This window comes from Cnephaeus nilssonii (assembly GCF_951640355.1).
Source record: "Cnephaeus nilssonii genome assembly, chromosome: 6".
Lineage (NCBI taxonomy): Eukaryota > Metazoa > Chordata > Mammalia > Chiroptera > Vespertilionidae > Cnephaeus > Cnephaeus nilssonii.
Window position 1 is genome coordinate 102,511,063 of NC_137077.1, and position 26,993 is coordinate 102,538,055.

Consider the following 26,993-nt stretch of genomic DNA (forward strand, 5'->3'; position numbering starts at 1 on the left):
TGCAAGAGGGATGTCCGACCACCGGTTTAGGCCCGATCCCCATTTAATCCTCACAACCGTATAAGGTAGGTTATTATAATTACATACTAGTGGCCCAGTGCATGAAATTCGTGCATGGGGTGGGGGGGTTCCCTCAGCCCAACCTGCACCCTCTCCAATCGGGGACCCCTTGGGCAATGTCCAAGATCCCCCAAGGGGTCCCCGATTGGAGAGGGTGCAGGCTGGACTAAGGGAAATTTGAGAGCTTATATCAACTGCCCTCCCCTGCCGGCCTGATCTCGGACATCCCCTAAGAGATTCCCGATTGGAGAAGATGCAGGCTGGGCTGAGGGAACCTCCCCACCCCGTGCACGAATTTTGTGCACTGGGCCACTAGTATGTAATTATAGTAACCTACCTTATACGGTTGTGAGGATTAAATGAGGTTATGCATGTGAAATGCTTAAAACAATACCTGGAATATAGGAAGTTTGAGGTAAATGTTAACAATTATATATTACTTTCATATTGAGAAAAAAATATATATGTTGTGAAACATCATCAGTTTTTTTAAGAGGGAGTAGAGATATGGCTTTTATTAAGTAATTGATCATTAAAGCATTTGTATTTGAGTTTGGCTAATGGGGAGCATCAGTAGACAGAAGGGAGAAATGCGTACCGTCAGATGTCTGTTCCTCTCGCTGCCTCCCTCTAATATTGATTTAGGTTGGCTGTACTTCAACTAAAGTTTGCATCATCCTTCCAGATGGCTTTCTATACAAGACTTTCACATTTCAGGTTCTAGCATCCACTTGCTCTATTTGGCCTTAATAATTGTGAGTCTATTTGAATTATCTATTTCATATTCGTGAATTGTAGTAGTGTGTAATTATTAAACTGTTGGTTCATTTGATCTAAGCTGTCAAATTTCTGTGCATTATCATCATACAATGTCCCAATCTGGCTTTGGTTATTTTCTTTGCTCTAAAGTCTACTTTGTCTGATAATTATGTAGCCACTATAACATTTTAAGATTGTTTTCTTGATATATATGTTTCATACTTTTGCTTTCAGCCTGCCTATGTTGTTTTATTTGAAATAAGTTTTTTTATACTTAGTAAATAGTTGTTTTCATTCACTTGGGCAAGCTCTGTCTTATAATTGGTGCAGTTTGGACATATATTTTAATCTAATTATTACTATATTAGAGTTTAAGTGTGTAATTTTTGTATTTTATTTTGTTTGTTTCTGTTTTATTTTCCTGCTTATGGCAGGAGTTTTCTGGAATTCCGTTTTTATTATTTTGTAATGTTTTTGAGTGTATCACTTCATATAGCATTTTTAGGATTACTCTAGGTATTTCATTTGTATATATATATTATTAAAGTCTACTCGTGTCATCATTTTACCAGTTCTAATAAAGTGTCAAAAATCTTGAAAAAGAATCCTCTGGTGAGGATTAACAAACAAAACACAAAAAGAATTGACACTATCACACAGCTTCTGTGTACTTGGTCCTTTTCTGTCTAGCCTGACTTTTTTATCAGCTGCCCAGAATCCGTTAGTTCACTAGAGAATGTGACAGGTAATCAGAAATTAAAAAAAAAAAAAATTCTACTTTACATAAGGGAAAGTGGTGTAGAAAGATTAATTTTTTGTTAATTTTTTACAACTAGTTAGTGGTGAGGTTGAAATCTAAGTTCTTGGTTTTTATTCGTGACTTGTTCTTTTTTTCCCAATTTTATTTCCCAGGATGATCCACATACTAACTTAGTGATTGAAGCTATAAAAAATGATCATCTAAGGCAAATGGAACGTGAAAGGTAATATTTGGGGCACTAAATAATTAAAACTTGATAATATTGGTTGAATTTATATAAAAGGGTTAAATGTGCATATGATTATTTCTTTGAAAACTTGTTATTTGCAGTATATTTCTTGAATAGTCTGACTGTTTCATCATTTCTGTACTTTACTGGATTCTCTTTTTTCCTTCACAATAATCACATTACTCATTTGATTCCAGTTATTCTTCCTCAGTTACTCTTATTTCCTTGTAACTTACTTTTTCCTCTGTATTTGGTGCAACATTGGAACTTTGTTTGTTACTTTTTTTTAAATTATATCTTTATGTGTTTTTGTCCAGCCTCCCAATTAAATTTCAATTCCCAAAGACAAAATTATTTCTATTTTATTCCTTCCTTCAGTCTGGTACATAGTCTCTGCCAGGCATGTTTCGAAACTTCCAATACTTATTGAATATTCAACTTGTATATTAGCAGTATATCACATGATATACAGGGCCCTTAGTTGTTTTTTAATTGTGGTACAATACACATAACAGTTTACCATCAAACTATGGTGCATAATTCTTCATGGTTCGGTAGTATTAAGTACATTCACAATGATCTGTAACAAGAACTTCCCCAAATTCCTAAACTGCAACTCTGTACCCATTGAACAACTCTCCAGCATCCCCTCCCCAGCCCCTGGCACCCACCTTTCTACTTTTTGGTCTATGAATTTGTCTGCTCTCGGAACCTTATGTAGGTGGAATCACATTATTTGTCCCTGTGTGACTGTCTTATTTCACTTAGCATAATGTCCTCAAGGTGCATCCATGTTGCAACAAGTGTCAGGATTTCCTTCCTTTGTAAGTCTGTACAATATTCCATTATATGTATGGGAGGACCCTCAATCTTTAGGAAGTCGTTTAACTTTAAAAATAAAACAGAAACATACTTCTGGAGAGGTAAGCATAGATGCACTTTCCCCTGTTCTCACTAAGTCCAAATAACAACTCTGGAAATTACATGTAAAAAAAATATATAAGGAGAAAAGTGGAGAGAAGAGGGCAGACCAAGGGATCTTGGGACACGATCAGTGAGTTCCCTTCATTTTTCCCAGACTTTGAGCTGAAGAAGCTGGAAAGCAGAAAATGCTCATGGGTGCATTAAACAAACAAAAGACCTACTTTCTCTAGCTACAGGACAAGGAAAGGGGTAGGCCAGCAAGACAAAACTTTTAGACACATACCACAGAAAAAAAACACCTGGCCCTACCCCATGCATGCCAGCAAAAGCCAAGTGAGAGAGAGCCAGACTCCCACCCTCACAAAGCCAAGTAGGGAACCAGGACTGTAATCCGCAAAGGCCCTTAGTGAGTCTCAGCACGCTGTGGTTTCGGTGGACAGGACATGTGGAGTCTGGAATTCCACCCCACCCGGCAGTACGAGGCACTCCTCCCTCTCACTTGGGGGAGAGTGGGTAATTAGGGATTTCAGCAGCAGCAGTAACAAGGCCACCCCACTGTGGTGTCAGTAGGAACATGGTGAAAGCAGGAACTCCTGTGCCACCCCGCAGAAATGAGGATCCCCTCCTGTCTTGGGTGTCAGAGAGGCCATGTGGGGAAACTGGACTTGTTTTATCTAGCAATACTCAGGTGATGTCTCTTCTTCCCCTGCCAGAATGATGTAAAAAAACTAGCCAAAACAAAAGACTTAAATAAAATTCAGTCTCATAATGCAAAATGTTCAAGTTTTTATAAAAAATCACTCGTAATAACAAGAAAATCTTAAATTGAATGAAAAAAGACAATTGATAGATATCAATATTGAGATAACAGAGATGTTATAATTATCTGACAAACTTTAAAGCAACTGATAAAAAGGGCTCCAACAAGCAATTATGAACATGCTTAAAATAAATTAAAAAATAGAATACCACCTGGCCACGTGGGGCATCATCCTGTACACCAAAAGGTTGCAGGTTTGATTCCCAGTTGGGGCACATACCTAGGTTTTAGATTTGATCCCTAGTCAAGGCATGTATGGGAGGCAACTGATCGACATTTCTCTCTCACACCAATGTTTTTCTCTCTCTCCCTTCCTCTATCTGAAAAAAAAATTAGTAAAAAATATACCCTTGGTTAAGGATTCAAAAATAAATAAAAAAATAGAACCCTTCAGAAAAGCAGTAGTCTCAGCAAGGAAATATTACTATTGGACCTCAGTTTAAATATTGTAAAATTAATCATTAGGTCATTTTATTATACCACTTAAATATCCTCCAATAAATATAAGACTACATATTAAAAAAAGAAGAGCCAAATGGAAATTTTAGAACTCCAAATTACACTAACTGAAATAGAGATTTCCACCAATGGTCTCAATGGGAGAATGAAAGATTCAGTGAACTAGAAGATAGAAAATGGAAATTACTGAATCTGAACAACAGAGGGAAAGTGGACCCAAAACACGTTTAAAAAATGAACAGAGCCTCAGGAACTTCTCGGACTTTAACAGAAGATCTAACATTTGTGTCATCCATGTCTGGGAAGGAGAGGAGAAACAGATTGGGCTAAAGAAATGATGGCTGGTAACTCCCCAAACTTAGCAAGAAAAAAACCTACAATTAGAAAAACTGAACGAATCCCAAAGAGGATAAACAAGGAAATCTATGTCAAGATATATATTGATTAAACTTCTGGGAATTAAACGCCACATCTTGAAACGAGGCAGAGAAAAACAACACATAAGGGAAAAGTGATTAGAATGACAGTGGTAGTCTTAAATCAGTAACCTAAGCTCCCCGCTGAAGAACCTAGAAAAAGTAGAGCAAAATCAACCCAAAGGAAGCAGGAAGAAAGAAATAATGACAGAAATCATTAACGTTAGAGAGAGAAACAATAGATAACATCAATGAAATACTTCTAACACAACTGATAAAAAGAGAGAGAGAAGACACCAATGTCAGGAACAAAACGGGCTCTCACTGCTGACCCTGCGGACATCAAAAGGTTAATAAGGGGTCACTACAAACATCCCTGTACACACAAATTAGACAACGTAGACTGAATAGACCACTTTTTTTGAAAACACAGCTACCACTTCTCACCTAATGTGAAATAGAGCATTTGAAGAGCCCTATATATATATATTAGATAAATTGAATTTATTATTTAAAAAATTCCAAGAAATCTGACCCAATAGAAAAATTATAGCAAATGTTTAAAGAATAATTAGCATCAGTTCTACACAGTCTCTTCTAGAAAAGAGTTCATTTTATAAAGCTAGTATTACCCTGATACCAAAATAAAACAAAGTACCAAGGGAGGTGGGGGGTAGGGAATATAGACCAATATCTTATGAATAGAGATGCAAAAATTCTTCAGAAATTCTAGTGAACCAAAATACTATAAAAATATAAAGAGGATTATGTACCCTGAGCAAGTAGGATTTACTCTAGGAATGCAAGATTGGCTTAGCATTTAAAAATCAGTTAATACATGATATGAATAGAATGAAAGACAAAAACAACATGATCATGTCAGTATAAGCCAAAAAACATTTTGGACAAAATTCAAAATCCAAATAACTTTAACCAAGCTAGTAGTAGGAAGGAAGTGCCCCAGTCTGGTAAAGGACATATATGACAAATCCACGTTTGACATCACACTAATGGTAAAAGACTGACTACTTTCCCCCTCAGATCAGGAACAAGAAAAGGGTATCTACTCTCACCAATTCTACTCAACATATGCTGGAGATTCTAGTTATGGAAATTAGGCAAGAAATGGATTAACCCTTTGCACTCGCTTGCTTTTTTCTTGATTCCTTTATTCTACTCAGGATTTAATTTTTTAAATACCCCAGATTTTACAAAGCGTGGCAGTAGAATAAAAAACTGGAGTTTCTTTTCATACAAACTTATTTATTTGGATTTTTTTATATTTCAAATTATTGATACATTCAAAGAGTATAAAAAGAGCTGCTACCGATGCTAACTGTGTCAAGTCACACTCGACATCTGAGTGCAAAAGGTTAAGAGACATCCAGATTGGAAAGGAAGAAGTAAAATTATCTCTGTTTATAGATCACATGATCTTGAATACAGAATATCCAACATAAAATTTTAGAATCCACTAAAAAATGATTACCACTAATAAACAAGTTCAGCAAAGGTTGCAGAGTAAAGTATCAATATACAGAAGTCAATGTATACTATAGAAAGATATTACACTAATTATATTTTATTGATTTTTTACAGAGAGGAAGGGAGAGGGATAGAGAGTTAAAAACATTGATGAGAGAGAAACATCAACCAGCTGCCTCCTGCACACCCCCCACTGGGGATGTGCCCACAACCAAGGTACATGCCCTTGACCGGAATCAAACCTGGGACCCTTGAGTCCGCAGGCCCATGCACTATCCACTGAGCCAAACCAGTTAGGGCTACTATACTAATTGTAAATATTTCTCTCTTTTCCGAGTCCAGCGCAGCTAGAGAGCTATCCGGTTCCTGAGTAGGGGCTGCTGGGGATTGAGAAAATGAAAGAAAGAGACAGACACAGAGATAGAAGGAAAAAGCTGGGGCCGGGTGGGACCACTGTCCTCTGACAGAGACAGGGACCCAGAGCCAATACAGCATGTTTATTTTATACAGCAAAAAACAGGACGTTTTATTAAAAGTCAAGGCAAAGGAGATTATGTGCATTCTTGGGTGGGCCCAAGTCATATTCATTCCTGGTGCTTGGTTGGATTTCAATAACAAAACCCACCCCCTGGCACCTGGGCTGAAGGTCAAGCTGACAACACTCCTGCCTTTTGGCAAAGTGTGTTTCCAGGACGTGGCTTTGCCAACGCCACTGGATTCAGCTGACAATAATTAAAGAAATGCCCATGTGCCTTCCCAGGCGCTCTCTACAACTAATGACTTATATGAAAATGAAGTAACAATTATATTTACAATAGCATAAAATAATTAGGAATAAATGTAATGCAAAACTTATGCCCTGAAAACTATAACCCATTTTGAAAGGAATGCTAAATAAATGAAATGACATCACATGTTAATGGATAGGCACTTAATGTTACTAAGATGGCAGTGCTCCCCAAATTAATTTATAAATTCAATACAATTCCTATCATAATCCCATCAGTGTTTTTTAAGAAAGTGACAAGTTGAGCCTAAAATTTCTATGGAAATGTAAGGGATACAGAATAGCCAAAACAATGTTGAAAAAGAAGACAAAACTGGAGGACTCAAACTATAAATCTATAGCAATCAAGATAGTGTGATAGTGTTTAATCTAGTACAGTGATGGGCAACCTTTTGAGCTTGGTCTGTCAAACTTCACCAAAAAACTGAGCATAACTCGGGTAGTGTGTCACTTTGAGGAAAAAACATTATTTCGCAAATGTTTCATCCTCAGGAGCAGCAAATGTTTCATCCTCGGCATGCGGCCGCCTCAGCAGACGCGTGTCATCAGAAATGGCTACGCGTGTCAGTGCTGACACGTGTGTCATAGGTTCACCATCACTGCTCTAGTAATATAAATATATATATATATACACACACACACACACACACACACACACACAAACACACATATCATTGGAATGAAATTGAGTATCGAGAAATAAACTCTTACAGATATCCTATATAATAAAAGGCTAATATGCAAATCAACCGAACGGCGGAACAACCGGTCACTATGACACGCACTGACCACCAGGGGGCAGACGCTCAATGCAGGAGCTGCCCCCTGGTGGTCAGTGCACTCTGCTCAGCTAGAAGCCAGGCTAACAGCTGGTGAGCATAGCAGCGGTGGCGGGAGCCTCTCCCGCCTCTGCGACAGTGCTAAGGAAATCCGACTAATGGCTTAGGCCCACTCCCGGACTGCGAGAGGGCACAGGCCAGGCTGAGGGACCCCCCGCCCAAGTGAACGAATTTTGTGCACCGGGCCTCTAGTTGTCAATAAAGGTACCAGTACAATTCCACAGGGAAAAGATAGTCTTTTCAACAAATTGTGCCTGGACAATAGATATTTGCATGCAAAGGAAGGAAGCTGGACCTCTCTCTCACACCAAACACAAAAAATACTTCAAAATAGAACACAGCCCTAACTAAATGTAAGGGCTAGCTAGACCTGAAAAATTCTTAGTGGAAAAAAACACATGGAAGTAAATATTAGAGACCTTGTGTTAGACAATGGCTTCTTAGATATGCCACCAAAAGCACATGAAAAGAAAAAAATAGGTGAATTAGACGTCATCAAAATTTAAAACTTTTGTTCTTCAAAGAATTTCATCAAGAAAGTGAAAAGACAGTGCACAGAATGGGAGAAAATATTTGCAAACCATGTATCCAAGAAGGGACTTATTTCTGTGATATATAAAGAGCTCTTCTAATTCAATAATTAAAAGACCATAACCTAGTTAAAAATGTACAAAGGATCTGAGTAGACATTTCTTCAAAATAGATACGCAAATGCCTAATAAGCACTGTAAAAGATGCTTAACTTCTGTACTTACTAGAGAAATGCAACTCGGCACCACCATGAGATACCACTAATATGACTATAATTAAAAAAGACAGGTGTAATAACAAGTATTGGCAATGTCACACCCACTGGTATGACTAATAAAAAAGACCGATGTAATAAGTATTGGCAAAGATGTAGAGGAATTGAAATCTTATATGCTGATGGTGGGAATGTAAAATGGTACAGCCACTTTGGAAAACTGTGGAAATTCCTCAAAAGATTAATCCAGCAATTTCTCTCCTAGGTTTGTACCCAAAAGAAATTAGAGCAGTTATCCATACAGTAACTTGTATAGGAACGTTCATAGCAGCATTATTCCTACTATCCAAAAAGTAGAAACAACCCAAATGTCCACAAACTGATAGATAAATGATACATGGTCTTTTCATACAGTGGAATAATATTTAGCCATAAAAAAGAATAAAGTACTGATACATATGAACCATAACATTATGATAAACTAGAAGCCCGGTGCACAAATTCGTGCACAAGTGAGGTCCAGTCAGCCCGCCCTGATCGGCTGATCAGGCCGGGCCGGCTGTGGGGAAGGGCCGCGGGCAGTTGACCGGTTGGCCTACCCACTCGTTGAACTCCTGGTCGAACTCCCAGTTGAGGGGACAATTTGCATATTAGCCTTTTATTATATAGGATAAAAAAAGCCAGTCACAGAAGACCACATATCCTGTGATTCCACCTACATGAAAGAAAGTTATAGATGAGGCAAATCTATATAGACATGTAATTCAATTTTACTGTTTACCATACACTATGTCCACATATAGTGTAGGTTATATAATGTCAGCTGCAGAGCCTTTTTTCTCTCAAGTTCTTCTTTCTTCCTTTAGTTTGTCAGCATGTATCATAAAGTAGAAGAAAAGTGAACTGTTGACTCAGAAGGCAGTCATGGCTTCCATTTCCTAGTCATGATTTTCAACCTGACTTATAAATAGATTTCTAGTATAGCTGTTAACCATTCAGTAGGCTTCATGGTATGTTAATTTTGATATATTAATGTTTACACTTTTTTTTTTTACATTTTATACCATGTTTCTTTATAAAAATATTTTGTTTGTTTGATATAGAAAAGCCATGGCCGAAAAATACATCATGACAGCTGCAAAACTCATTGCTCCTGTAATTGAAACATCTTTTGCTGTAGGATATGACTGGTAAGAGGGATATTCATTATAAGTAGATGTGTATGGTATTTTCTTTTCATAATTTATACTTTTATTGGTGTAAAATTTTATCTGATACTAGAGGCCCAGTGCACGAATACGTGCACGGGTGGGGTCCAGCTGGCCCAGCCCCAATCAGGGCAGATCAGGGCAGGGCCTGTCGGGAGGAGGACCCACCTGGATTGGGCCAAATCAGGGCCCCCGATCAGGGACGGGCCGGCTGGGGAAAGGGGCTGCGAGTGATTGGCCGGCGGGCCCCGCCCCCAGTTGGGAGTGGGGGGCCAATTGGGGGTGGGACCAGCCATGGGGAGGGGCGGTGGGCTGGTGGGCTGCCCCTGAATGGGGTGGGCGGGGGGGTGCCAATCAGGGGCCAGTGGCCTGGGGGCAGGGCCATGGGTGGTTGGCCAGCCGGCGCTGCCCCTGATTGGGGTGTGTGGGTAGATCTGGGGTGGGGCTGGCCGGGGGGAGGGGCTGCAGGAGGTTGGCTGCCCAGCCTCGCCTCCTATTGGGGGCTGGCCAGGGGGAGGGGCTATGGGTCTATCATGGTGGGGTGGGCTGATCAGGGGCACGGCTGCCCAGGGGAGGGGGGTAAGAGAGGGGGCGTTTGGCTGGTAGGTCCTGTTCTTGATCGGAGTGGGAGAGTCTGATCAGGGGCAGGCCAGCAGGAGGGAGGGGCCACGAAATTGGCCACCAGCCCCACTCCCTGATCGGCCAGTTCACTGGCCACAGTGGGCATCATAGTGACCGGTTGTTAGGTCGTTATGGCTGTTACGGTAGCTGCCTTTTTATATATATAGACTAGAGGCCTGGTGCACGAAATTCATGCATGGGGTGGGTTTCCCTCAGCCCAGCCTGCACACTCTCCAATCTGGGATCCTTCTCACAATCCAGGACTGCTGGCTCCCACCGCTCACCTGCCTGCCTGCCTGATTGCCCCTAACCACTTCTGCCTGCCAGCCTGATCACCCCCTAACCACTCCGCTGCCAGCTTGATCGACACTTAACTGCTCCCCTGCCGGCCCTATTGCCCCTAACTGCCCTCCCCTGCCGACCAGGTCACCCCTAACTTCCCTCCCCTGCCGGCCTGGTTGCCCCTAACTGTCCTCCCCTGCCGGCCTGGTCGCCCCCAATTGCCCTCCTCTGCCGGCCCGGTCGCCCCTAACTGCCCTCCCCTGCAGGCCTGATCACTCCCAACTGCCCTCCCTTGCAGGCCTTGTCCCTCCCAACTGCCCTCCACTGCTGGCCTGATCACCCACAACTGCCCTCCCCTGCCAGCCATCTTGTGTGTTGGAGTGATGGTAAATTTGCCTATTACCCTTTATTATATAGGATGATTTGCAAATATTTTCTCTTATTTTGTAGGTTGTCTTGTCATTTTGTAGATTGTTTCTTTTGCTTTGCAGAAACTTTAGTTTGATGTAGTGTCAATTGTTTAGTTTTTATTTTGCTCCTTATGCTTTATGTGTCATATCCAGGCATTGCCAAGACCAATGCCAAGGAGCTTTTCCGTGTGTGTGTGTGTGTGTGTGTGTGTGTGTGTGTGTGTGTGTGTGTGTGTGTGTTGTTTTCTAGGAAGTTTATGGTTCTCGTTTCTGATTTTATTTGAGTCTTTTCTCTATTTTTCCCAGATAATCTAGCTAAAGATTTGTTAGTTTTGTCTATCTTTACAAAAAACTAGCTCTTATTTTTGTTGCTCTTTTTACTGTTTTTCTAGTTTCTGTTTCATTTATTTCTTCTCTGGTGTTTGTATCTTTTCTTTATTTCCTTCTTTTTTCCCTTTGGGCTTAGTTTGTTTTTATAATTTTAGTTCCTTGAGGTATATAATTAGGTTGGGTTTTTTGAAAGATTTTTTTTTTTCCTTAATGTAGGTATTTATTGCTATAAACCTCCCTTTTGGAATTACTTTTGCTGCATCCCATAAGTGTTGGTATGTTTTGTTTTCATTTTATTTGTTTTAAGATATTTTTACTTTTTTTCTTTTGACTTCCTCTTTTACCCATATGTTATTCAGGGATGTGATTTTTAATTTCTACATATTTGTGAATTTTTCAGTTTTCCTCTTGTTATTTACTTATAATTCCATACCATTTGCTAAGGTTTGTTTTGTAACAACACATGATCTATCCTGGAGAAAGTTGTGTATTTGCTTGAGAAGAATGTGTATTCTGCTGCTGTTGGATGGAATGTTCTGTATATCTCTGCTAGGTCAATCTGAGCTAAGGTATAATTCAATTCCAATATTTCCTTTTTCATTTTCTCTTTGGATAATTGATCTATTATTGAAAGGATGATATTGAAATTTTCTACTATTTTTCCATTGTTATTTCTTCCTTCAGATCTGTTATTTTTTGCTTAAATATATTTTAGTGCTTTGATAGTAAATACATTTATATTTATGATTATTATATCTTCTTGATAACTAGACCTTTTTGTTGTTACATAGTGACTTTTTTATATTTTGTTACAGATTTTGACTTAAAGTCTATTTTGTCTAAGTATAGCTACTTTTTTGCTTTCCCTTATATATGGAATTTTTTTTTCCATCCCTTGAATTTGAGCCTATGTGTGTCCTTACAGCTGAAGTGTTTTTAATCCATTCATGCACTCTATGCTTTTTTATTGGAAAACTTAATTCATTTACACTTAAAGTAATTTTTTATGGCTAAGAATATTTATGGTTAATTAGTAATTATTGATAGACACTAATGCCATCATATTGCATTCTGGCTCATTTGTAGTTGCTTTATTCCTTCTTCCTCCTTTCTCTTTTGCTGTCTTTGTGAATTGATGATTTTCTGTAATGGTATGGTTTTATTCCCTTCTCTCTCTGTTTTGTGTATCTACTGTAGGTTTTTGCTTACATAAACATCTTATAGATGTAACAGTTTATTCTAAGCTAATAACAACTTGAGTTGCATATAAAAGCTATCTACTTACACTCCCCACAATTTTGATCTTGATGTCATAATTTACCTCTTTTTATATTGTGTATCCATTAACAAATTCTTGTAGCTATACTTATTTTTAATACTTTTGTCTTTCAACCTTTATACTAGAGTTAAGTGATTGACATACCACCATAATAAAATATTAAAGTATTCTGAATTTTACTATATAGTTACCTTTTCCAGTATATTTTATACTTTTATACATTTTCATGTTACTAGTTAGTGTCCTTTCATTTCATCTTAAAGAACTTGAATCCCTAACCAGTTTGGCTCAGTGGCTAGAACGTCGGCCTGCAGACTGAAGGGTCCCAGTTTTGATTCTGGTCAAGGGCATGTACCTTGGTTGCAGGCACATACCCAGTAGCGGGTGTGCAGGAGGCAGCTGATCAATGTTTCTCTCTCATCGATGTTTCTAACTCTCTATCCCTCTCCCTTCCTCTCTGTAAAAAAATCAACAATATATATATATATTTTAAAAGAACTCCTTTCAGCATTTCTTATAAAGCAGGTTAGTGGTAATGAATCCCCTCAGCTTTTGTTCATTTGGGTAAATCTATTTCTCATTTCTGAAAGACAACTTTGCCAGGTAAAGTATTCTTGGTTGCCTTTTTTTTTCTTTTAGCACTTTGAATATATCATTCCACTCCTAACCTGCAGGTTTCTGCTAAGAAATCTGCTAAAATCCTTATGGGGATTCCTTATATGTAAGTAATTATTTTCCTCTTGCTGATTTTAAAATTCTCTCTTGTGTGTAACTTTAGCCAGCTTTATTATAATGTGTCTTGGAGAAGATTGTTTTGGGTTAAAATTTTGAAAGTTACCCATTACCTTCATGAACTTGGATGTTCAAATCTCTCTCCAGATTTAGGAAATCCTTAGCCATTATTTCTTTAAAATAAACTCTCTGCTCCTTCTCCCTCTCTTGTCCTTTTTGGACTCGAGTAATACATAGATTATTTCTTTTAATGATATCCCATAATGGATGTAGGATTTTTTACTCTTATTCATTCTCTGTTTAGCTCCTCTGACTGATTATTTCAAATGACCTGTCTTCTAGTCCACTAATTCTTTCTTGGCTTGGTTGAGTCTCCTATTGAAGCTTTTTATGAATTCTTCAGTTCAGTAATTGTATTCTTCAACTCTAGGTTTTGTTTGTTTTTTAATGGTTTCTATGTCTTTGTTGAACTTGTTTATTAATTCATTGTGTTCCTAATTTCATTTAGTTGTCTATCTGTTTTCTTGTAATTGACTGAATTTCTTTAAGAGGATTAATCTGAATTTTTTGTCAGACAGTTAATAGATTTTCATTGTTTATGGTCACTCATTAAAGTGTTTTTAGTTTCTTTTGGTGATAATATATTTCATTGATTATGATCCTTGTGCCCTTGTGTTGGTGCCTGTGCATTTGAGGAAGTTGGAACCTCTTCCGGTCTTTATGGGTTGACTCTGTTGGGCAAAGCCCCTCACCAATCAGCTTGTGCAGAGATTCTGGGTGTACCATCTGGTGGTGGTTGCCAGCAGGCTGCTGGAGTACTTGGGTGGGCAGGTCTGGTGCCTGAGTTAGCAGATCAGCAGTCCTAGTACTTAGGTACATAGGGACCTGCCTAGTACTTGGGTCTGTAGGCGTGGGCCTGGAACCTGGGTAAGTTGGGATAGGCTTTGTGTTTGAATCTGTGGTTATGTGGCTGGGACCTTGGTCTGCATGGACACACCTGGATTCTAGGTCCACAGAGGCTGGTCTGGTACTGGCATAGGCCAGGAGCCTGGTTTTGCAGGAATCTACCTGGAAGCTAGGGCTACATGGATCAGCCTAGCCCCAGAGCAGTCCTGGAGTCTGGGGCTGCAGGAGTTGGCCTGTAGCCTGGGGCCCTCAGGAACTGACTTGGAGGTTGGGTCTGTAGAGATTGTTGTGGCACTTAGGTGGACCAGGAACCTGAGTCTATGGGAGCTGGCCTTAGCTGGTCTATTGGTCTAGGCCAGTGGCTTTGAAACATTTGGCCTGGTGCTAGGGGGGGTTGGGGCCTGGGGTGACACAGTCAAATGTCCAGGAGACACATGGAACTGTTTTAAAGTAAAGGATTAGTAAGGATAAAAGGGAGGAAAAGGGAGGACATCCTAAGTGGAGAAGAGTGTTCTTGAAAGGGCAAACACTAGCAGCCCTTCTCACACAGAATCCTCTATACAGTTAAGTCCTAAGGTTCTGAGGCATCGTATGCATCTAGAACGGTGAGAGCTATGTACCATCCTTAGGAAAATTGTGAGAAAATGACTCAAATAATTTTTCTTTGCAGAACCCCATTGAGAAAGATAGGCAGGAGAGCACGATGCATTTGTCTTTGAGGCCCTTGGTTTGTTAATGGCACCACAGTGAATTAATCCATTTCTTAAATAGTTCCTGCTTTTTTGGTCTTCCACATTTGTGCACAGAGGGTTCATTGAAAGGAGCACTGAGCAGGTGGGGCTTCAAGTCCTCTCTCCCCACTTCAAGCACAGTGTCTCTTTTATAAATCAAGGTTAAAGTAAAAAGATTCTGCTTGAAGAAAGAGATCTGCTTTAATAGTTTTAAACTATTGGTCTAGGCCAGTGGCTTTGAAACATTTGGTAACTAGACCCTCAGTAAGGAATATATTTTCCATTGTTTACTGAAATTTATAAAGTTTCATGAAAAAGTCTTTGCCCTTTATTATGTACAATGCCCATTGATATTTTTTCTATTCTGTTTTTTTTAAGATAAGGTTCATGATCATATTTTAAATTAATCATGTTAATTAATCTAACTAATCCTAAATTGATCTCAATTGACCTCAATTTTAAGACCAGTAGTCAGTCTTCTTACAATGGGTTTTGGTATTGGGTTCAAATTCTTACTTGACAGTTTCCTACCTGTGTGGGCTCAGGTCTCCATTTTCCTACCCATAAAATAGAGACAATGCCTGTCATTCAAGGTTGTTATGGAGATTAAATGTGATAATGCTTGTAAAGAATTGGCACAGTGCCTAATATATTGTAAAAAATAAAATAGACATTCTGTGTGCTTTGCGAAACAGACCTACTATTGTCTGTTCAAGTTTGAACTCAAAATAATTAAATATGTTCTATAATTTATTTTGCATTTTCTTCACCATCACATCATTTAAGATGAAAAATATATATAAAAAAATTTTTTACATGTTGGAAATTGAAATTTTTTTAGTAAATCAAAAAATCAGATGTAGCTATCAATCCAGTTTCACTTAAAATACCATAAATATTTAGAAATGACAGCAGGCTAGTGAAAAATTGGGTGAGGAAATCAGTTGAGAACTGAAGAATTCAGTAACAATACCATTATTGGAAGAAAGCAAGTACTTAGCCTTACATAATACTAGGGGCACTTAAAAAATTTTTTTTCAAAAGTCACATTTAAGAAAACCAACAATAACAAAATACTAAAACAAATAACCTTTTTCCACTTTACATTATAGGTGTGTCGAAGTTGTGAAAGCTTCTCAATATGTAGAGCTAGCAAATGACCTGGAAATAAACAAAGCAATTACATATTTGAGACAAAAGGACTTTAACCAAGTAAGTTTAAAAAATTAGATGAAATTTCATATGTTAATGGAGCAAAACAATAGTATTGGGAAACTCCTCTCTAGAATAATGTTACCTCTGAATATTTTGAAGTTGAGTGACTTCTGTCTGACCATAATTTCCACTAGTAGGATACTTTGTTTGAATTTTGACCAGTTTGTCCTGTTTCTTTTTTTTTAATCCTAACCCTAGGACATGTTTTTATTGACTTTAGAAAGGAAAGGAGAGACAGAGAAACATCAATATGAGAGAGAAACATCAATCGGTTGCCTCCCGTATGCACCTCGACTGGGATTGGACCTGCAACCTTAGGTTTGTATGTGTCCTGACCAGGAATTGAACCTGCTACCTTTTGGTGCATGGGACAACACTCCAACCAACTGAGCCACCTGGCCAGGGCAGTCCTGTTTCTTAAAATGTAAATGCTTTTCAGGTAAAACATGGTTGTTTGCTAAATTACTAAACCATGTTCTAATCCAGAAATTAACTTTCTCCTAGAGGTTTTCAAGCTGCTGCCTGAAGCTGTAAGGTTTTTCAGAATTAGGTAGTATGTGTATGAGAAGGGAGGCCAGGACCTGGAATAGCAGCCTGGTGCTCCCATCCACTGTTTTCACCTGCTCTCTGTTTTATGTTTTTGTTTTCCTTATTGATGTTGCATTGGGCCTAAAAGGGTCCTACTGATAACACAGTTTCAGAATCCTCCAGGATCTCTCACTGCTACCACTGCTTTCTTGCTGCCTTGGGTGAAGGTGGAACAGGTGAGACATAGTTGACAAACCAGAATAGACAGCTTTATAAGAGGGGAAGGGGGACAAAAGAGAATAAACAGAATGAAACTTGATATTTTAGTTTATAAAACCAATGATTAGTGTCATATGTGCCAGCAACTAGAAAACTCAGCTCCTCTGAGTTTAGACCCAGAGAGCAAGGACCAGAGAACATCCTATCCCAAGCCTGAGTTTTCAGGCTTTCTTCCAACTGAAGGACGTTTCTTTTGTCTAGGAGACAATAGGAATGACTAACCCCTTCTAGTCATTTCTAAAGCGGTGAGGAGAATGCCATGTACTCTGGTGTTCATGTTATGATTATGTGATTAGTACAGTGCAGTACCATGGACTGATTGCATTTTGTGTATGAATTTAGTGTGCTTAACATTGCTTTAGCAACCTGGCTGGTGTGGGTCAGTGATTAGAGTGTTGGTCTGAGCACCGAAGAATGGAGGGTTTGATTTCCAGTCAAGGGTAGGTGTCTCTCTCACATCAGTACCTCTCTCCTTCCCTCCCTTCCACTCTCTCTAAAAAAAAAAAAAAAATCAAAGGAAAAAATATCCTCAGGTGAGGATTTTAAAAATTGCTTTAGCATTTGTAAAGCACTAAAAAGACTTTTCAAAGGATCTTTATATCTATTCTTTCATTTGATCATTACACTGTTGGGCATTAAAAGTGCCACGGATAGCTCTTTAATGCTGCTGTCATGCTGTTTGAATGGAAGTGAAGTGAGACAGCTTGTTCTTTGTTATCCTGCTAAGGTCATCTCTGGACCAAAAGAAATAATTTTTGTTTGTGTGGTAAGTACTGTTATAGGTCACAAAATAGAAAAAAAATGTTTGCCAATTTTATCAACATTTTATTTTTAAATGGCCTTTTTAGAAAGATTTAACAATGTATTACCATAGTTCAAGACTTTAATAATAATCTCTTTACCTATATTTTAAGTCAGAATGTAATTTCTGCTTTCTTTTCAACTTGGCTGTCACATACTAGGGAGCAGTTTTCTTTCCCTCTCACGTGACTTCAGATATAAATGGCTGTGTACTAATTCCTGTTCACATGACTTATGTTTTAAACTAGTGGCCCAGTGCACGAAATTTGTGCACATTAAAAAGGGATTAATTAGAGGAAATAATTTAATATTGCTATTTGCCCTTTCTCTATGATAGAAGTGTCAGAGATGAAAGAAAATTAGTAAAATGTATATGAAAACCTTCCTCCTGTCAGAGTCTGGGGCGCACCACGGGACCCAGAGTCAAGTCTCTGCCCACCCACATGTGCCTCAAAATCGCATGAGACCCAGACCTGGTCGCGCCACCCCCCACCCTCCCCACCCCCCGCCGCATTGGGCTAGATCCAGACCCAGCCAGTCCCACCCTTGTCAAGCCCCACCGGGCAGGGGGCGTAGCCTCAGGTCCCCTGGTCTGGCGCCAGGACGGGGGGGTGTGGCCTGAGGTCCCCCAGCCCAGACCAGAGCGGGGGGCGCAGCCTCAGGTCCCCGTCAAGCCCCGCTGAGTGGGGGGCATGGCCTGAGGTCCTCCACAAGCCCTGCCAGGTGGGGGGGCACAGCTTCAGGTCCCCTGGCCCAGCACTGGAGGGGGGCGCAGCCTCAGGTCCCCCATCAAGCCCCACCGGCAGGGGGGCGCAGCCTCAGGTCCCCGTCAAGCCCCGCTGGGTGGGGGGCACGGCCTGAGGTCCCCTGTCAAGCCCCGCCGGGCAGGGGGGTGCAGCCTTAGGTCCCCTGGCCCGGTGCTGGGGTGAGGGGCATGGCCTCAGGTCCCCTGGCCTGGCACTGGGGCGGGGGGTGTGGCCTGAGGTCCCCCAGCCTGATACTGGGGCAGGGGGTGGGGCCTGAGGTCTCCTGTAAGCCCTGCTGGGTGGGGGGTGCAGCCTGAGGTCCCCTGTCAAGCCCCACGGGGGTGGGGGAGGGCGTAGCCTCAGGTCCCTGCTGATTGCTCGTTAAGGCTCCTTATGGGAACTTGGCCTCAGCTGTGGGTGCAGCCATCTTTGTAATGGAGTGATGGTTAATTAGCATATTCCCTCTTTATTAGATAGGATTAGCAAATACATTTGTGACACAATCTGAAAGTAAAGATGAAAACATCTCAATTCTTATTCAAAGTGAAGTGCAACTTATAAACTTACATAAATAGTGGCTTTTCCATGAATAGTGTGGAGACTGAGTGAGGGGTCAATGAGGTGACTTCCCCTGGTGAGCAGTACAAGCTGCAGTCACTTCTGAGCAGGCAGCTCACCTGGCTGAGACCAAACCAAGTGTCCTGATATTTGGGAGTTTAGAGGATTTATACTCCTAGGCTGGAACGCCCCTAGGCAAGGAGCAAGTCACGCTCTCCCTCATGTCTCAAAACAATGTATCTATAAGTTATAAGGCTCCTTCATCTAGGTCAGGCTTGGTGTGTCAAACTTCGCCAAAAAACTGAGCATAACTCGGGTAGTGTGTCACTTTGAGGAAAAAACATTATTTCACAAATGTTTCATCCTCAGGAGCAGCAAATGTTTCAAATGGCTATGCGTGTCAGTGCTGACACGTGTGTCATAGGTTCGCCATCACTGATCTAGGTGCTATCCACCAGTTAGACCACATCCTGGAGGCTCTGAATCTTTTCCCCTCACATAGAGGCCTGCCACCTCCATTGTCTATTTTCAGTTTGTCGCTTCTCACACATATTTTCTCCAAGCCCCAGCTGCCTCTCCCAGCTCATATCTTTCTAGCTGCCTACTCTAACATGTTTATATGAGATTTCACTGTGTTCCTATATGTCTCTTATGGTCTTTTCTAAGAACATTTTTTAGCCTTTTATTTTTCGGTGCTTATTTTACTAGTATTTAGTTGGAACATTTTCTGGGATCTTGTTTGATCTTCAAATCCTGGTTGCCTCTGTAGCTCTTCAGTGTCTTCACAAAATATTTTCAGTATTTTATCTAATTTTCTAATTGTTCTCTGTAGGAGAATGGTCTTCTATAGGCTAGTTTCTAATAGCCAGAAGCAGAAATTCTAGAATTATTTTGCAAAGAGCAAATTGGATCATGTCTTTACGTAAAATCTTATCACCCACCCCATTATGCAGGGCAAAGGAAACTGTGTAACAAGACTCACTGGCTAGATATTTACTTTCTCTTTGGCTGTGTCTAATATAGAATTAAACCCATCTATTGCATTCTTAATTTTATTGTTTATTTTTTTAAATACATAAATATTTTTTAATTGATTTCATAGAGGAAGGGAGCGGAAGAGAGAGATAAAAACATTAGTGATGAGAATCATTGATTGGCTGCCTCCTGCAAGCCCCCCCTACTGGGGATCGAGCTCAAAACCTGGGCATGTGCCCTTGACCGGAACCAAACCCGGAACCCTTCAGTCTGCAGGCCAATGCTTTATCCACTGAGCTAAACCAGCTAGTGCCATTCTTAATTTTAGTTATTATATTTTTAGTGTAATTTTATTTTTTATAAATTTTAATTCTCAAATGAAATTCTCAATTTGTCATCTGTTTTTAAAAACATATTAGTGAAACTGCCTTTTGTTAGTCCCTGCTCCTACAGTTCAGATACTAATCTTTCCCCAGCTGTAAGCCTGAACACTGTCATATTAACAATGGTAATAACTTTCAGATATTTTATTTCTAGGCTATAGAGACTTTGAAAATGTTTGAAAAAAAGGACAGTAGAGTGAAAAGTGCAGCTGCAACCAACCTCTCATTCCTGTATTATTTAGTAAGTTTTATGTTTTTACAACTACGAGTTGAAATGTGGTATTTTCATGTTGCTAAATTTCTGCCTGAGGAGCTGGCCTAAGGAGAGGCTCCCGAGAGGACATGCAGAATGTCAGTGGAACGGCGTGTATGGAGGGCCAGGTCATGAAAAGTTCTGGGTCAGGGGCTGAGTTTATGGGCATGAGTGAGAGGACCATCTCAGGAGGAGAAGGGAGGGTGAAAAGTGGTGGAAACATCACATCCTGAAATTGTAGAGTGTAGACCTGGGAGATGAGCTGGAGACATATTTCACTTCCATCCTAGTAATAACGAAAGTGACATCTTAGGTTATATGACTTATGTAAGGTCACAGTGTCATCTGTAGCAAGCAGAAGTTGAACATCTCTGGATGCCAATCATGGGGAATACCAAAAGGCTAAAAGCTTCCTAAAAACGGAACATTCATAATTTAGAGCGAAGGTGGCAGATGGGTGGAGTAGGAAGGAAGAAAGGTTGGTTGAAAGTAGAGAATATAAAATCAATGTGAGATACTAAATGCTTTAGAAATTCAAAGGAAGCAAATAGTATTTTAATTTAGGGATTTGGGGGACAATCCCAGAGAGAAGTTGGATCTTAAAAGTCAGACTGTAGATAAAAGAGAAGGGGACATTTGTGCGGAAACTAAGGGAGTAAACAAAGCACAGAGGCAAGAAAGCTGGGAGGGAAGGGGAGCTTAGGATCATGGTGTTTGATTCTACTACACTTTGAGTCCCTCTCAGAGCTTCTGGTTTGTGCACATTGAGAGTTGTTGCCATATGGAACCTCTGTTATGGTGGCAAGGTGTTACAGCCCTCGTGTGTTAAGAGGGAAAGGAGATAAATTCCCTGGTGAGGAAGGACCCCAGTGTTTCATTCTGTTGTCCAGAGGAGTGTGTGAATTAGGGGGAAAGATGCCCAGTTTGTTCTTAAATACATTTTTAAAATTTTTGTAGTGATGGTGATATAATTCAAATGGCCAAGGAAGCATGTGGAACACTGATCTCAGACAGGAAGTCAGAATAGAGATAAAATTTGATTATTGTCTCTGTGAATAACAAGTTTTCATAACAGACTAGTGGCCTGGTGCACGAAATTCGTGCGGGGGGGTGGGGGGGTGTCCCTCAGCCTGGCCTGCATCCTCTCCAATCTGGGACCCCTCAGGGTATATCCGACTGCCAGTTTAGGCCCGATCTCTGTGGGATCGGGCCTAAACCGGCAGTCAGGACATCCCTCTCGCAATCCAGGACCGCTGGCTCCTAACCACTCACCTGCCTGATTGCCCCTAACCACTCTGGTTGCCGGCCTGCTCACCCCCAACTGCTCCCCCGCACCGGCCTTCTCACCCCCAACTGCCCCTGTGCCAGCCTGATTGCCCCCAACTGCCCCCCCTTCCAGTCTGATCACCCTTAACTGCCCCCCCTGCCGGCCCGATTGCCCCCAACTGCCCCCTGCCAGCCTGCTCGCCCCCAACTGGCCCCCTTGCTGGCCTGCTCATCCCCAACTGTCCTCCCCTCCTAGCCTGATCGCCCCTAACAGCCTCTGCCTCGGCCCCGCCACCATAGCTTTGTCCGGAAGGACGTCCAGATGGATCTTCCGGAAGGTCTCCCAGTCTAATTAGCATCTTACCCTTTTATTAGTATAGAGAGAGGCTTGGTGCACACGTGGGGGCCAGCTGGTCTGCCCTGACGGGGGTCCCGGATCAGGATGGGGGTCCCCTTGTGGGGCGGGGCCGGCCTGAATGAGAGGCCTGGGGCAGTTTTCAGGCTGGCCACGCCCCCATTGGGGTGGGGGTCCCCTTGGGGGGCGTGGCTGGCCTGGGTGAGGGGCTGAGGGCCATTTGGGGGCAGTTTGCAGGCTGGCCAAGCCCACAGCTTTGTCCGGAAGGACGTCCGGAAGGTCTCTGGAAGGTCTCCCGGTCTAATTAGCATATTACTTTTTTAATACTATAGATCAGTGGTTGACAAACTCATTAGTCAACAGAGCCAAATATCAACAGTACGATTGAAATTTCTTTTGAGAGCCAAATTTTTTAAACTTAAACTTCTTCTAACGCCACTTCTTCAAAATAGACTCACCCAGGCCGTGGTATTTTGTGGAAGAGCCACACTCAAGGGACCAAAGAGCCACATGTGGCTTGCGAGCCTCAGTTTGTCGACCATGTGTATAGATGCTATGGACTGAATTATGTGCCCCCAAAATCATGTGTTGAAGCCCTAAGCCCAATGTCAGCAAGCATCTCAGTCCTTCACAGTGCTTCTCTAGCAGGAGAGCCTAGACTTCCTACATGGGATTGGGTCCATTGAGGAGACCCAAGCGCATAGGTGTTTATCAAGTTCCCGTGTGCATTGAATTTGCTATCTTATTGGGCAAAATGAACATGGGAGAGAAACATACAGGGGCATGAAGACTAGTCAGTGTGATTCATTGGGGCCATTGTTTTAACAGTGAGTGTATCACTGCCTGCGTTCCAGGCCCAGTTATTCACATCCTTTCCATATGCAAATGTACATACCCCTCCCAGCACTCTCATAGTCTCATCATCATAGTGAAAGGCCAACCACTGCAGAAGGTCTAGATAGAGTTTGAGCTTTGTCTAAAGATCAGAGAACAAAAAAACAAACAACAACAAAAACATGTAACCTGCCCCATACACTTAATAACCCATGGTGAGATAAGGCTAGGAAAACTGTAATAGACACTCCTATCCAAAAGGGGTGGGATGGAGGCATTAGTTCCTAGCGGTTCTGAAATCCAGCTAAGCACTTGTGGTCAGTGACCCCGAACATGAGAAAAGGGAGTGTTCCTTGATGGGGGGCCAGCTCTGATCCCTGGTGGGTGGTCCCCAATCCTTTGGTCCAGTGGTCGACAAACTCATTAGTCAGCAGAGCCAAATATCAACAGTACAACGATTGAAATTTCTTTTGAGAGCCAAATTTTTTAAACTTAAACTTTTTCCAACGCCACTTCTTCAAAATAGACTCGCCCAGGCCGTGGTATTTTGTGGAAGAGCCACACTCAAGGGGCCAAAGAGCCGCATGTGGCTCGCGAGCCGCAGTTTGCCGACCACGGCTCTGGTCGGTCTGGCTCTTGGCTCTGCCCTCTGAGAGCACCTTACTTTTACAGAAAAAAAAAATCAACAACAGCAACCTATGTTTGCAGCTGGTTAACTTTCTTAGCCTGCTTTTTGCCCAGAAAAATGGTGGCCCAGAGGCCTTTTTTCATTTTGTTCTATGTCTGCCCCTTTGATGCAAGCTGGCAACACTTTAATTAGTCAACTCGCTTAAAAACTTGGCAACTTTTCTATACATCTTGTTGGGGTGTTCTTTATGCCCCCAAAGCCACATCCGTAATTCTTTTCAAGGCAGACTCCTTTCTACTTACCGTAGATGTATGAGGCTGCTGTGGAACAGAGTCCTAAACATACTACCTGAGAGAGAAGGTTGGCTCTGTTAGGCACTATCTTAAATATGAAATGTTTTCAAAGATGATAGAGCCACATCCTTGATTTGATCTCTTCCCTGCATCCATTTCTTTGAGGACCTCTTGTCACCAAGACATGAAATATATAAAATGCCATTGAACTGTACATTTTTAAAGGGTAAATATTTGAAATATATCTCAGTTTTTCAGAAATTCCATCAGAGAGTGTTATGAGAGAAGGGATATAGGATTGGGAACATGCACAGTAGTGGAGATGCTGTGGGGGTTAAGGAGAAGGGGTGTTTGGGCATCTGAGCAAAGGCCACCATTCAGATGAACTGCCTAGCACGTCCACCCAAGGGGGACCTCATGGAGCGGCTGCCTCCTCTGGGTCCATACCAAGCCTTGGCATGGATCTGGGTCACATTGTCAGGAGGGACAGGGCAGGGAGAGTCAGGTATGGAGGGGTTGTGAAGGAGGACAGGCTAGAAACCCGCATCTCCATCGGGCCTGCATTCATGGCCAGAAAAAGACCCGCGAGGAAGGCTGCTGCTTCATCTTCTAGAAGTTCCCTTCAGCCAACTCGGGACAAGAGCCACACAGGTAAAGGTGTTCTGGGAACTGGGCCCTGGCTTGGCTAAGGCAATAGGGCACCAGAGGCCACACCACCTAAGAACCGTGAGGTCCCCTGGCTCACATGGATGATGGCCGGGTCCTGATGGAGCACTTGGCAGCCAGGCGGCAATCGAGTGCTAGAAATGTAGGACCTGGTAGGTGACCCACCCCGTTAGATCGGACAGATGGACTGTGATGCCTTCATGGCTACTCTAGGACTCGAGGTTGAAGAAGCATGGCGTGCAGGAAACAGTGACATGAACTTTGGGCATTTGAAATGGGACCATCTCCGTATAGTGATGTTACTCAAAACATGAGACTGGAGACATCAATCATAAGACACGTAGGAAGTTGAAAGTGCTGATAAGTACAAATCTTTTGTAGAATAAGCCTATCAAAACCAAGATATGTAAAATACTTGTTTCTGTTTTTCCTGTCTGTGATCGCAAAAAAATATTTGATGAACTTCAAATAAATTGTATATGTTTTGTGCTTTAGGAAAATGACTTTGCACAAGCCAGCAGCTATGCAGATTTAGCTGTGAACTCTGATAGATATAATCCATCTGCTCTTACTAACAAAGGGAATACAGTGTTTGCAAATGGTGATTATGAGAAGGCAGCTGAATTCTATAAAGAGGCTCTGAGAAATGATTCTTCTTGTACTGAAGCACTTTATAATATTGGTAAGTAAGAGGACAACTTTTTTTGTACTTTTTAAAATTTATTTTTATTGAGAGTATTACAGATGTCCCCCACTTTTCCCCTTTGCCCCCCTCTTCCCAGCTCCCACCCCACCCAGACTTTCACCACACCACTGTCTGTGTCCATGGGCTATGCATATCTATATATATAAACAGGGAGTGTGCTAGTTTAGCCGGGTGGCACGACCGCTCGGGAGGAGGCTGCATCTCATCTCAACCGCTCGGGAGGAGCTGCGCACGCAGATGGGTGGGAGGGGACTAGGTGCCACCCCCAGCCCCAGCGGCCACAGGGCGGCTGGGGGTGGAGGCGGGCTGGAGCGGAGACACAACTCTCAGAGAGGCTGGGGCTGGGGGCGGGCGGGAGCGGAGACACAGCACACAGGAGCGCCTGCCCCACCCCAGCAGACGAATCGCAGTGGCTGGGGGCATGTTCCAAGCGGCCGCTGTGCAGCCGGAGCTCGCCCCCACCCCAGCGGACACACGCAGCGGCCCACGATGCGGGTCAGACGTGGGTCCCGGCCCCCACGGGGCGCCTCCTCGCGCGATTCAGTCCCGTGCTGGGCCTCTAGTATGCATGTAAATTCTTCGGTTGATCTCTTCCTGCCCTCCCCTCCCCACTTCCCTCAGATATCTGTCCGTCTGTTCCAGGCATCCATGACTTGACCTATTCCGTTCATTAGATTCCACATCTAAATGAGATCATGTGATACTCATCTTCCTCTGACTTACTTATTTCACTTCACATAATAATGTCTAGGTCCATCCATGCTGTCTCAAAGGGTAAGAGGGCCTTCTTCTTACAGCTCTATAGTATTCCAATGTGTAATTGTCCCACAGCTCTTTTATTCTCTCATCTGCTAATGGGCACTTAAGCTGTTTCCAGGTTTTAGCTATGGTAAATAACTGTACTATGAACATAAGGGGGCATATATTCTTTCTGATTGGTATTTCAGGATTCTTAGGATATATTGCCAAGGTTGGGATTGCTGGGTCAAATGGCAGTTTCATTTTTAAATTTTTTAAGAAACTCCATTCTGTTTTCCATAATGGCTTCAGTAGTCTGCATTCCTACCAGCAGTACTAGGATTCCCTTTTTTCCACATCCTCGCCAGCACTTGTCATTTGTTGATTTCTTGATGGTAGTCATTCTGACAAGTGTGAGGTGATACTTCATTGTCATTTTAATTTGCATCTCTCTAATGATCAACAACATTGAGCATTTTTTCATATGTCTCTTGGCCATCTGTATGTCCACTTTGAAGAAGTGTCTATTTAGACCCTGTGTCCATTTTTTAATTGGATTGTTTGTCTTTTGTTAAGTTGTATGAGTTCCTTATATATTTTGGATATTAACCCTTCGTTAGATATATCATTGCCAAATATGTTCTCCCATATAGTGGGCTTTCTTGTTGTTTTGTTGATGGTTTCTTTTGCTGTGCAGAAGCTTTTAATTTTGATATAGTACCATTTGTTTATTTTATCCTTAAAACATTTTCTTTGCCCTAGGAGATGTGTCCATAAACATATTTCTACAAGAGATGTCTGAGATTTTGCTTCTTATGGTTTCTTCTAGGATTTTTATGTTTTCCCAACTTTTATTTAAGTCTTATCCATTTTGAGTTTTTCTTGTATATGGTATAAACTAATGGCCCAGTGCATGAAATTCGTGCACGGGAGGTGAGGTATCCTTAACCCGGCCTGCACCCTCTCCAATCTGGGACCCCTTAAAGG

The 26,993-nt window shown here is 41.6% G+C and overlaps 1 protein-coding gene across 9 annotated transcripts in view; it reads left to right on the plus strand.

Moving 5' to 3' along the window:
* IFT88 (intraflagellar transport 88) overlaps positions 1-26,993 on the plus strand; it is a 208,697-nt gene that overhangs the window by 66,454 nt on the left and 115,250 nt on the right. For all 9 annotated transcript variants that reach the window (XM_079775667.1, XM_079775659.1, XM_079775663.1 and 6 more), the window contains 5 exons: positions 1,732-1,802; positions 9,387-9,473; positions 15,895-15,994; positions 20,422-20,508; positions 25,058-25,244. In XM_079775667.1, coding sequence (XP_079631793.1) covers positions 1,732-1,802; positions 9,387-9,473; positions 15,895-15,994; positions 20,422-20,508; positions 25,058-25,244 — 532 coding nt within the window. The remainder of the gene's footprint in view (positions 1-1,731; positions 1,803-9,386; positions 9,474-15,894; positions 15,995-20,421; positions 20,509-25,057; positions 25,245-26,993) is intronic.